Here is a 13,013-nt window from a genome sequence, read left to right on the forward strand (position 1 = left end):
TTAATAATAAAGAACCACTGTCACTAACATTCTGATAAATATTAAATATTTATGACTGTAATTAATGCTTCTTTTCTATATTCTTTCCACAATGCGTTCTTTCATGGCAGTTGGTAAGTATTTAGAAAGTGAAGGTTATCTGTTTTCATGAAAACAATTATATGGAATGGGTAGACCCCTAAATATAAAAGGATTAGAAAATAAATGTTTGTGCATGCTCTACTGTTTGTTCAAGCAGTATCAAAAATAGTTGTAGTTTATTAAAACGAAAGAGAAAATGTGGCGGCGATTGCGCTGGAGGAGGGGAAAGTTGCCTCCCACTTTTTGCCCCCGCACTATGGCCTCTTAATGCAAAGCCTTGTACACCAATAAAAAGAGAAAACTGTTCTTACCTCCCTAGTTCTGGAACCCAATCGCCACTACCGCCAATCACATATAAATGTAAACTATGCCATATCACGCAATAGTATAACCTTCCTTACACAGTAATTGCTTAATACATTTTATTGAAATGGAATCTAGTTTTGGAAAGTTTTATTACACGTTGTCACGAATTTCAATCTACTTTTAATTTATTAAATTACGTATTACAGTATTTATCTTTTGAATTGGAAAATCCATTAACTCATCTCCCCCTAATGGTATTTTTCAATCAAGTTGGTTTCGAGTTTCTGGCTGAGAGTTGTTATATTTTGTACATCCAGAAAATCAGGATACTTAATAATGTGAATTTTGTAATTCTCTTGTTTTGAACTATAGGGCAGAAGGTTTAACCTGGCACAGTTCGCACCAAACCGTTTTTTAATTATACAGATCGGAGGTGTCTGCGTTACTTGTCGCTTGTCACTTCGGTGTGAAATCACCGTGTTGCTTTTTTCTTTGGTCTGAAAGCTTCCTTAGACTTGGTTATTTTGTGTAGACCTAAAACTTCACCATGTTATTACGCCAGTTACTACTTTCAATAGGGTGGAGACAAGCAGTGATTCGGATCCCACTATAGGTTCAGTCTCGGTTAGCCTACATGTGCACAAACTGAATTTTAAAAAAAACTACTTTCAGAAGAGCAAAATCGAAGTAAAATCGCGTAACCTTCTGTGCATTTTGAATTCGCGAACCAACGGTCTTATCGCTACAATCTAGAATAAGTTCAATATTATTATTTACACAATTATGTTTAACTGTTTTTCTTTCCTCTGTGCATTCAGATGTGTCGCGTAAGTATTACTTTTGACATGTACGCCTGCTTGTTTAAGAACAGCTGACAACGGTAGCTTGCTCAAGGAAAGGTACCGAGACGAGATAAGTCTCGGTCTCGTCTCGAAATCCGGCCTCTCATAGAGATGACGTTGTCACCTTGTAATCAAGGGATCACGTGTTCGATACCCAATGGAGGAATATTTCTCAGATGATCTATCTTTAAATGCCTTGTTTTCAAATAAGTGGTTCGTGTGTCAAAAATACAATTTTTCCCATCTCAAAGGAAATGTTGAGATACTCCTTTGATTCTAAAAGCTGCATATATCATGTCTCCTTGGTCACTTGCTGCAAGGGCTGGACCCTCTAATGTGTCGTGTTTGTAACGTCATTTGAAGTATTCGGCACGTTCTTGTTGAATGTGCCTTTTTGGCTTTCCTCAGGCAGACATTTATCTTCCCAACGGTTTGTCATCCCTGTATGGCGATAACAACAGCGTTTTATCAAATGTTTTTAGATTTTGAGAAGAGCTGTGAGGAAGCTTTTAGTAAATTCTAACTTTCTAATGTGTTGTGCTTGTCTTGTGCAGGTCTCCTTACAAACTTGCACGTTTAATTTTTTTCAAGGAGCTTCTTTATACACACCTTGCTTTAACTTTTTTAAGTAAGAATTTTAGGTAAAGGGATGTTTCCCCGTATACATTGAAGGTTGCAAAATGGCCTAAAGTGGAAACGCACATAAACTTTTAATTCAATCAATAACTTTTTTCAGCTATTAGTGCTAATTTCGGTTCATGTGTAATTGTGTTAACGCAATGTCTAATTTGGACTTTATTTTTCTACACGCTAACCATCAGTTGGACAGCAGGGTGAGTTTCATTAAAATGTGGTTTCTAATGCTTCCTGTGTCGTTTTTTGCTATATTCCATTGCAGTAAAAACTGAATCGCTCAAATTTATAGTAAAATCAATCGTATGTGGTTTTTAGTTCTAATGTGCGGCGGCTTACAGCAGAAGGCTGCGAGGTGAGTATCTAGCATCGGGTTCGGAAGTGTTCGATTCCCAGGACGGGCACGGAGAGGTTCTGGGGTTCACCCAGGCTCGCATAAATAGGTATCGGGGGTTTATGGGGTGACCTTCCACGTAGTACACCCTGGACTGCATTTTGCAGACTAGCGAGGCTCTGGCGACTGGCCCTATATGACCAGTATATAATCTTCGTAGGACTGTGTATGTGTTGTTCTGTGTTTTATCCTTATGGTTATGTGCCCTTTACAGCCTCTGCTTTTAACCGAAGTCAGAATATTTTAATAATTTAGTTCCACGACATTACAGTTGTTATTTTAGTTTTGGTAAGGGGCTGGACCCCGTATAACGTGACGGGTGTGCAAAATAGCCTAAATGTTCACGCACCCATAATTATAAAATCAAATTCAAATAAATGGCTATCTGAAGGAGTCCCTGGGAAGGGAAGTTAAGGCGACCAGAGAGTGGTGCTGATCACACCACACCCACTCCACAAAATATCCCAGATTGTGAATGTGTGCGGCCCTACATCAATATATGCCTTCACGGTAAAATGTTCACTGTCTTTTCAAGACACATATACGAGTTTTTTTTTAATGCGTGTTTAAGTAGAGTAAGGATTTATAGGCACTAAAAACTTATAAAATAGGCAGTCAAATGGACACCGAAAATGATGAAAACAGACATTTGAAAAGCATTATAAAGTAAGGACACATCAAAATACGCAATACACATGAATTTGCTATTCATATTCCTTGTTCCTTATTGACTTGAGTTTTTCAAAAATATTCTATTGCATTTTCCTTATTTTTGGTTCAATTTTATGTTTTTGGGGCAATCGTAACGATGATTATTAATGATGGTTAGATAAAATTGATGATGAAACACTAACAAAGCACAAGAGATTACCTTCTAAAGTGCAGAGAGCCAATGTGGAAAAATATCATCAAAAATAAGTTTTAAAAAAACAACAAAATTCTAGGCAAGATTATACAAAATAGGTACTAAACATCAATATAGGTATTTACGGGGACTGCAGAAATGCTTAAAAGAACCCAAACAATATGAAACGAATTTTGAACGTCAACGTCTATGTTTTAATAAAATGGGAAAAAAGGCAAGTAGACAAAAATGCGCACCTTAATTATGGGTAAAATAAGGTTGAATTTCTACACCCGATGAACTTAATGTATGTGTATCTACAAAAACAAAGGAGTTGGGGCGAGATATTGGCAAGTCACATTTATTTTCACCGCACGCTTGGGAAACTTTTCAAATGAAATTATATAAGAACCAGTCACAAACTATATTTTTCGATGTGTTAGACTACAAAGTACGAGAGGATGAAGAAATTTCTACTGTAAACGCAGATTTGTGGATTTAATTGAACTTTTAAAGTCTGTTTCTCACACGTACGAAAATGTATGGCATGACACGATCTCACCCCGATCTCTTCAAATATATGCGTAAAGAGGATAAAATATGCACTAACTGAAATTTTCATTCTTATGTACGTCAGAGTTGTGTTTAATTAGAAGCTCGATTTTAGACTGTAGATGTGTAACTCTTGGTTTTCTTTCTATCCTTGTGCAACGTTAATGGGGATTCTCCAGAATTGTGGAGCGGTAAGTAACACTCATTCGCATCTACTTTCTCTATGACAGGTTTGAGCAACTCGCATGCTCTTGTGGAGGCCAGAGAGCGCACCGTGCACTGCGAGCTTGTCGCCTGCACATAGCACCTCAAGGCCAGTAAACATTAGAGCAGAAGTGGGAGAGTTACGAATCAGAGGACAAGATGTTTCTCGCTGTATGAACGCGACCGATGAAGCCCCATGCCTCGATCACTCTCATTTCCGCATCTCTTACAACTCTACAGTACCGCTGCTCGCTCTGCAATCACGCGTGCATACGAGAGCGCTCCTTCACAAATACGGCGAGTTGCACAGGCCTGTTATTTAGTAAGGCTGTTGCTTTTTTTCTACAGATAATTGTTGATATCAGAATTACGAGTGTATATAGACTGTTACTTACACGAAAGATGCAATACGGCAGATACATTATAAGGGATAGGCATAAAAGAACTTGCTGAAGTAAGTTCATTGTTTATTTCCTATCTACTTTTTTTCTGGGATTATCCCGGATATCCATTCGTCATGTACAGCCATCCTCACTAGATATTGTATACCTTCATCCTGAAATACTCGCTTCCCAGCATGGCGTTATGAGTGTTGCCTAACTATACGAGGATGAGCGAACTCCAATGGCAGATCGTCAATGGTAAGTTCGGTCATTGCCGTAGAGTTATGCAGCACACAAAACACCAAGCAGGGAAGCGAGTATTTCAGAATCGAGGCGTCAACTTTTATTGCGAGTGACTGTACATTTTTATGTGTACCAGCAAGCATTCTGCACAGACCAACCTAGCACTCGACAAGAGTACCTATACACAGTGGAGTGTCAAAGAGGTGATGATCTGGTTTATGACTCTCCTTTTGATCTGAACTTCCTAGAAAGCAATGCCAGATACATGAAAACTCGGACACTGAGTACTAAAACAAAATTTAAATAGTCTGATCTTTATTCCAATCATCCCTCCTTCTCACTGTTACAATGAAATAACCTAAAGAATTAGAAAATCTATGCTAAATAACCAAATATAAACAAAACAAAATTTACTTTTGTATTTTTGTCATTTAGCGTCGCTTTTCTTCCACTTCGGCCAATTGCGACGCTGAGTGGTGACTAGATGAAACTGATGAATGGACTCTCATAAAGAACACGCATGCCCAGGCCGGGATTAGAACCTGGTTACTTCTGTGGCAGATCGACCACTAACGAGTCAGCTGAATACGTATGAGACAATGTGAAGGGTGGATGTGGTTCTCCATTAAAGTGAGAGAGACTCCCCAACGGTTAGCACTGTGCGTTTGTACTCAAGGAGTCCCGCATGCGCTCTGTGCAGTTACATTGATTCATAGTTTCAGCCCCTGTCTGAGCATTATGTAGACTTACATTAAGCTAGCCTTAATTTGAAATACCTACTTGATACGACATTGAGCGTGGATTATAACCTAGACTAGGCAACGTAGTAAATGTCCCAATCATGGAATCGACTCCAAGTCAGGTGGTTTGGAAATCAGACGATTAACTGTTTGATCAAAAAACTCACACCAAATGGCATTTTAGAATGACTGTGAAAATATGCGCAGTCTTATCGTACCAAAAGAATATGCAGTTTCAACAAAATTGTTGGACGGTGCGGTACTAAGTACTGTGTTTTACTTCCTTGTAATATTAACGAAGTGTTTTAACATAAAAAGGCTCCCAGCATAATATGTATCAAACTGTACAGTTCAAGATCAAATATGTACAATTAAGTTTCCTACACTCGGAGGTTTATCTGTAATTTTCCATCTGGAGGATAGTCAAAATTTGGGCCTTTCTCTAAAATTTTAAAGGGTGTAGAGGAAATTTTGGAGGGGTGGGTGGATTAACTACTGCTTACATTCCCAACATTTCTTCGATGATTTTTACACACCAGGAAGGTCAGATTGAGAATATATAGAATTAGCTGATCTGTGTCTATCCAGACCTTAAGTATCATATTGTATTCACCTCACACAAAAACTAGGAACAACATTTCATGTGTGGTTTTCTTGTTTATCTTGAGCAGAATATTTATATTTCGTAATCTTACGAAATTCTTCGCAAGTCTTTGTAAAGTGTATAATCAAATCTTATTTCATGTTAATGTTCACCACTTTATCACACAAAGTTCACAATTGAGATTTATCTTTCAAATAAGAAATCGTTTTCTTTTTCGAAAAGGAGAATGGATGATGATAAGGTCACAACGTTGGAAACTTTGTAGACACTAGAAATTAATATTAATAAACTATTGTGATACATAAGCAGCAACGAAATCTGCTTCATTTCACAGACTAATATATGAACTGCTTATGCTTCTTCTGTTTAGTATTGCCGACGCACAGGCTAAATCTGGTATCACGGCCTGAAATTAAACATTTTCTTCTCCAGTTTCAGACCGTGCAGCCAGATGGCACATCATGCAACATTCACTTTATCATTTAAGCAAGCCGTTTGTAATTGTACAAATGCGGAAATTCGCTTCATTTGGTTTTGTTAGTGCAGAAAACCAAGGTGAATACAAGGAGTTGAGTCAATCAGGACAGTGCAGGGGGGGAGGGAGTTTACTACCATAAGTAGGGGGGAGCTGACGGGGCTACAGCCCTTCCAAAATTTTGAGGAAATAAAAATTTTCAAATGAAAGCAGTAAAGACCTCTGAAAAAATCAAAGTGGTAAAAACGAGCCCCGATTACCATTTTTGTCTTTCAGCAACTTTCAAAACTAACCCACCTAAGCAATTTCAGTCCCCTCTGGGCGAAAGAAAATCCTGCGTATGCTAGTGGGGTAGTGCCTCGCATGATCTGTTTTCATGAAATTGGGTACAGATCATTGTGTGTCTTACGAAAGAATGTCAACCCAATAAAATAAGGCACAAAATCATTAGCATAGATAAGGAAGAAATCTTGTACAAATTATTTTGACATTTCAAATGCAATACAATGACGGCGTCAGAGGGATGAGTGTATCCCCCTCCAGGCTCCATCAACCCTTTCGAATCGATAACTAAATGCTATTTTAGCCCAAACAGCAGGAGTGTCCATGGGGGAGGTAAAGGCGAAATCAAAATTTTGGGCCGGATTTTTCCTTACAATAATATTCAACATGCAAAACATATATTTTTCTAAATGTTCCATGTAAATAATTTGGATTATTTTTGCTTTCTTCTTCTTGACATAATTATCAGTTCAACAGTCCCACACATGCAATTCTATACTTTAAAATATTATTTGAAAATACACATAATTTGGATCCCGAACATCATCGCCTTGTAATCAAGTGGTCCCGAGTTCGAAATCCAGTGGAGGCACATTGCACAGTGGTTCGGATCCAACTTTAAACTGTAGGTCCAGTCCCGATTAGCCTTGGATCCAACTTTAAACTGTAGGTCCAGTTCCGATTAGCCTTATGTGCATAAAGTGGACTTAAAACAATAATTCAATTAAAAAAAACACACACAATTAGGATGGCACTTCAAAGAGTTTTTTTAAACTTATTTCAAACCTGCTTCCAATCTACATTGCAAAGGAGCACTGCACTGATCGACCCGTGTGTGTTCACCTCGGTGCAAAACATGAACTCTGATTTATTTTTATTTTTTAATTAGTTCAATATGGGGAAGAAGTTCGGTGGTTATTCCTGGCTGAGGTCTGCAGATTCAACAAGACGAAGAATTCAGTATTACCTTTCCAACAGGTGGAAGAATAATGGATTGATGGAGGTAATCATGTAAAAATTGTGTCTTTTTGACACCACAAAAATGTCTTAACCATTACCCAAACCTTCTCTATTTTTGGATATCTATGTTCTTCCATTTATGCCATTATATTTTTACCCCATGTGATTGTCCTGTTTGCATGTAAATTTTAAATCATTACTTCCAAACTAAAATTAAAACAACCGTACATGCAGAGATCTTTCTATTGCTAGTTTTTGCAACTCAAGACAGAGTTATTTCGCTGGTCTCCATCTACCAAAGCTGAGAACTTGTTAGGTTTTCACCAAGTTAAAGAGTTTGCATTACAAATAACGATATATGTATGCAATAGATTTGAGTTACTATACAATTTTAAAAACACACTTCAATGAGTGTTGTCTGGTCATGTGTAATTGACCTTTTAAATCCCACTGAACACATCAATAAAATATACACCATCCATCATGATACAAAAAGTTCTGGATTTGAGTTCCAGCTAGTGTGAGAAATTATTTGTTCTTTTATCTATTTCATCCCATCTTCTCATTCATCCTCATCATTGTAATTAGCGTTAAAGGTTGATATAACTGAATACTTGGGCTGAGCTGCTGGTGTATCAGTATCATTTGATACCAGGGGTAGTGATACCTGTTTGATTTTATTTACTGATACCAGCATTTTGGCAATTTGCAGGGTCTGCAAAAATGCTACCGATGCAGAATCTAATTACGAGGGCTATTTTTTTTTCAACCTCCAATACGACATGAAATCAAAACCATAGCAAAATGGGTTTATTGACAAAAGTTACGTACACATATAATCTACTTTTCAACGTAATCACCAAGAAGATTCAGACATTTATCATAGCGATGCACCAAGTTTCCAATACCCTCTGCAAAAAAAAAAAAGTGCCAGGTCTACAAGGTGTCCCGAAGCTCCTCATTGGTGTGGAAGCGCTGTCCTCCCAGCCACTTCTTCAATGCCGGGAAAAGGTGAAGTCACTCGACGACAGGTCTGGCCTGTAGGGAGGGTGATCAACACTTCGCAGTGGAATCGTTAAAGAAGGTCTTGGGTTGATGCAGCAACATGTGGTCGGCCATTTTGAAATTTCCTGCACCATTCGTGAACCACGCAGTCACTCAGAAAGTTTTCACTGTACACACGACTCATTCGACGGTGAATTTCCGCTTCATTGTGCCCCTCTGCCTGTAGAAATCGTATCACACTACGCACCTCGCACTTGGTGGGAGAGTCGATTGTAGCAGACATCTCAACGCATCTGTCGCTCAGCTTCAACTGAAGCGTTGGCCTTGACAGTGGTGGTGGTAGTAGCAAGGGGGATGCCAATCACGCTGCATGACACCCCGCTTCCTAGCACTTCACGGGCCACCTGGCAGCACCATCGAGGGTTGAAAAAAAAATAACCCTCGTATCATGGAAATTAATTTGCACTAATATTGTCCAAAAAACTGAATTTTGTGATATCACATATTTTAATATTATATTGTAATTCTTAAATATTTTGAACAAAACTCTGCTTATAATATTAATAAATATCTTGAACATCTTTTAAGCATTGGTATTGGTGGGAATTGGTTCAGCATGGTCCAATCAATACTCTATGTGATATTTAGATGTTATTCCACACCACATTAAGTGTATTATTTGAATTTGCTTTAATACAAAGACAGATTTTAAAAAATATAGCTAGAGAAAGCTATATTGGACAAAATGGAGGCACATCAGTAGATGATGGTACATAATACGTTATGAAAATTTATAAGGGAAGAATGTGATTTCTTCTGATACGTGTTTCTTTAGATCAAAGATTTGTTTCCTCTGTCTATGAATGAATTCCAAAATCTGGGTGTGAAACATATGTTGCTGCTTTGTGCACACTGTTCCAAAAGTCTCCATATAATATGATCTATGATATTTTCCTGTTCTAATTTTGACAGCCTACTTATCTTGAGGTTACAACAAGCAAGGAACAGGCACATGTTAAGAAACATCCTTAAAAGTAAATATGCGAATAACAGATGTGTTGACAAAAAGCATCATGTGTGGAAGAAATGCATCTGTTTGTATACAGTGGAATTTTTACCTTCTTTAGTGTCAAGAACCTGAAGAGCATATCATCAAGGTTTCCCTGTAATTATAATGGTGATTGAAGATATTCTAAAAAAAAAATGTAGTTTGTTGAAAGAAATATATACCAATTGTTCTACTGTGGAGACTTCTGGAAATGTTGTATATAGTTCTACCTCTCTGTCTGTCTCTGTGTGTGTGTATTACCCATATTTTATATCCTACAGTAATAACAACCCATTTTGCATGATGTTACTTACTTGATTTGTAATTTCATGAAAAAACTTCACTTTCCTATGCTGATATGTTTTTTCCTGGCCAACTAATGATACTCTGATAGCCTCGCCTACAAATTCTATACATGCAAAAATCTAATAAATAACCCCTTTTTTATGCAAACATATAAAATATCTCTGGCACATTCTTCTTTTGTAATCTCCATACTTCGTGACTCAGTTCTAATGCAGAGACAAGTTGTATTATTATTATTATTATTAAATGTATTAGGTTAAAAAAACATAAAATTCTGCTTAGTAGAAGCTTGTTAATATGATAAAAGTATGCAATAATGAAACAAACTAAAATTTATGTGGGTATTAATATGTCTGACAAATTTACAATTAAAGATGCGTTAAAATAGGGATATGCATTATCTCCATTGCTCTTTAATTTTGCCTTAGAATATGCTGTTAGGAAGGTATAAGAAACTAATGAAGGACTAAAATCAAATTGTCTGACTCAGTTGTTAGTACATAAACTTACTGCGAGATGATATAAATGCAATTAAGAATAATGCTAAAATATTTTTAAAAGCAGCTAAAGAGATAGGGTTGGAAGTTAGCAAAGTAATAATCAAAATTTGAATAATTGATTATTGATAATATCTCATTAGAATCAGTTTCCAAATTCAAGTACTTAGGAGAAATACTAACAAATGAAAATGATATTAAGGAGGAAATAAAAAGCAGACATTCAGGAAACGTGTGTTGCTTTTTTCTTCTTAAACTTTAATCTTCTAGTATAATATCTAAGAAACTAAAAGTTAAAATATGCAAAACAGTAATTTTGCCTGTAGTGTTATTTGAATGTGAAACTTGGTCCATTACATCAAAAGAGGAACATAAATTGAGAGTATTTGAAAATAAAATCCTTAGAAAAATATTTGGACCTACAAGGGATGAGGAGACAGGTGAGTGGAGAAGGTTGCATAATTTAGAACTGCATAATATGTATCCATGTCCAGAATATTAATTATTAGAATAATTAAATCAAAAAGACTTAGGTGGGCAGGCCATGTGAAACGAATAGGAGAGGAAAGAAGAGTATACAGATTCTTGTTTGATAATCTGATCATAAGAGACTTGTAGGAAGGCCAAGACGAAGATGGAGGGATAACATTGAGATGGACCTAAAGGAAATCGGTAAGGATGGAAAAGATTGGATTGTGCTTGCCCAGGATAGGGACAGATGGAAGGCTTGTGTTACTGCAGCCATAAACCTTTGGGTTTAAGAATGCTAGTGAGTGAGTATGAAAGTATGCTTTGATTTAAAAAAAAAAAAAAAGGTAAAGTGTTCCCCTGTGCATAGCACCACGCCATGAAGGCGTATAGGGGGTGTGGGGGTAACGCCCCACACTTTCTTGATCCGTTCGTGAGTGGGGTGATGTGATCAGCATCACGCCCCTGACCGCCTTTACCCCCCAGAGTTTCCCCCAGGTACCCATGTTATTCGACGCTGGGTGGACGCCGGGGCCGCTTCCATAGTTAGAAAAGTTCCCGGATTTGAACCGGCCGGGGATCGAACCCGGGACCTTTAGCATGGTAGTCAGACGCGTTACCGACTGAGCCACCGCGGCCACCTGATGCTTTGATTTGGATGATTCAATTTTAACGTATATTAACATCACAAGTATCCATGCATCCTAATCTTGCACCAAAAATAATTTACCTACTAAGAAATTATTTTTGCATACCGGCACATTTAAAAAACAAAAAAGCTTCACATAATGGTCAGATTCCACTTTTTGAAAAGAAAAAAAAAATCTGCAACAATTATGCAGTAAAATACAGTAACAGAGCTATGGCGTTTGGTGAGCTTCAAATTACCTGCAGTTTGTGCTGTGTAGCATCCAAGGTCAACATGAATGTTTCCACACTTCTGACTCACAAACAGAGTGGAACCTCAATTTTAAATTCTTCTGTGGACCACGATGAAAAAACGTAAAATGCAGGAAGGTGTAAAATATGGGAATATAAATTTGAGGTTGCACCATGCAGGTATATTATTAATATCTTCCTGACCACTGAATGCCTCTCATTTTCTCCCCACACTTGTTTTTAACCTCCCTGTTTCACATTTTATTTCTGACAAAGATCATTAGAAACAATGGATTTGTTTTTAATAACTACTCTAGGTATATGTTTTGGTTATATCTATTAGATATTTACTGATTTTTACAACCTCCGTTTCTAAATGCCGTGCATGAGAGTTGAAAATCTCTGTGAAATGTTTCCAAAATGTTTAATTTAATGTGTCCTGTATCAGAATTATGAATGTATTTGTTTGCATTTAACATGTTGATGTTTTGCATTAACTGTTCTTTGTTTTGCAGCTACCGCATCGAAGAAACAATGGCGAATGGCTCTAAAACAGTATATCTTCATCATAGAAGCACAACTTAAAAAATTATTTATGTGAAACACATTAGTCAATTTGTCACAAGAAATAGTATGCATTGTTTCTCTATTTTTGAATGACTTTCTGCATCATCAAAAAATTGATGGTTGCAGGTGTACAGTTTCGGTTCAGTGATGGATTTTGAAAATTCATAAAAATATTTGCATTCAAGTTGCTTCAATGTTATATAGAGTATTTTTTCTATTGTTTCATTCTCTTTCTTTTGTTGAACAGGATGTACTTTTACTAATTATGTGATGCTGGAGTAAAAGCATATTCTGGAAATGTCCTTACATTGAAAGTAAATAAATTCACTTCATGATCTTATTTTGTTTGTATTTTTATGCAGATCCAATAAAATTGTTTGCATGTTATGTGAATAATCCCTTAAATCTTATTTTAGAATATATGAAGGTAATTCAAAAAGTAAGTGTGTAGCTTATTCAACTAATTTAAACAGGATGAAATATCTTGAGCAAAACAAGACATGTAAGGGAGAGGTGGCTCATGACTTTTCAAAGATGCATGCTGCAGGTGATGTTCTTTTTAAAAAACACTAAATCAATATATTGAAACAAGGCTTAATTATATTACCATTGTTCTTTCTTGCATTTATAATGAAATCTCTCCCTCCACCTACCAGACCCACTCACTTGGAACCGACAGCATAGTTTGAGATTTTTATTG

General features: G+C 36.8%; 1 protein-coding gene across 1 annotated transcript in view; it reads left to right on the forward strand.

The window, feature by feature from the left end:
- Positions 1 to 12,609, forward strand: part of LOC145985647 (uncharacterized) — an 89,272-nt gene extending 76,663 nt beyond the window's left edge. The window contains exons 5-6 of the mRNA XM_083119715.1: positions 7,473 to 7,586; positions 12,262 to 12,609. Of these exons, the coding sequence (XP_082975841.1) occupies positions 7,473 to 7,586; positions 12,262 to 12,297 (150 nt within the window). The 3' untranslated portion in view covers positions 12,298 to 12,609. The remainder of the gene's footprint in view (positions 1 to 7,472; positions 7,587 to 12,261) is intronic.
- The last annotated feature ends 404 nt before the right edge of the window (positions 12,610 to 13,013 follow it).

The sequence above is a fragment of the Lepisma saccharinum genome, chromosome 3 (assembly GCF_977018435.1).
Source record: "Lepisma saccharinum chromosome 3, izLepSacc3.1, whole genome shotgun sequence".
Classification (NCBI taxonomy): domain Eukaryota; kingdom Metazoa; phylum Arthropoda; class Insecta; order Zygentoma; family Lepismatidae; genus Lepisma; species Lepisma saccharinum.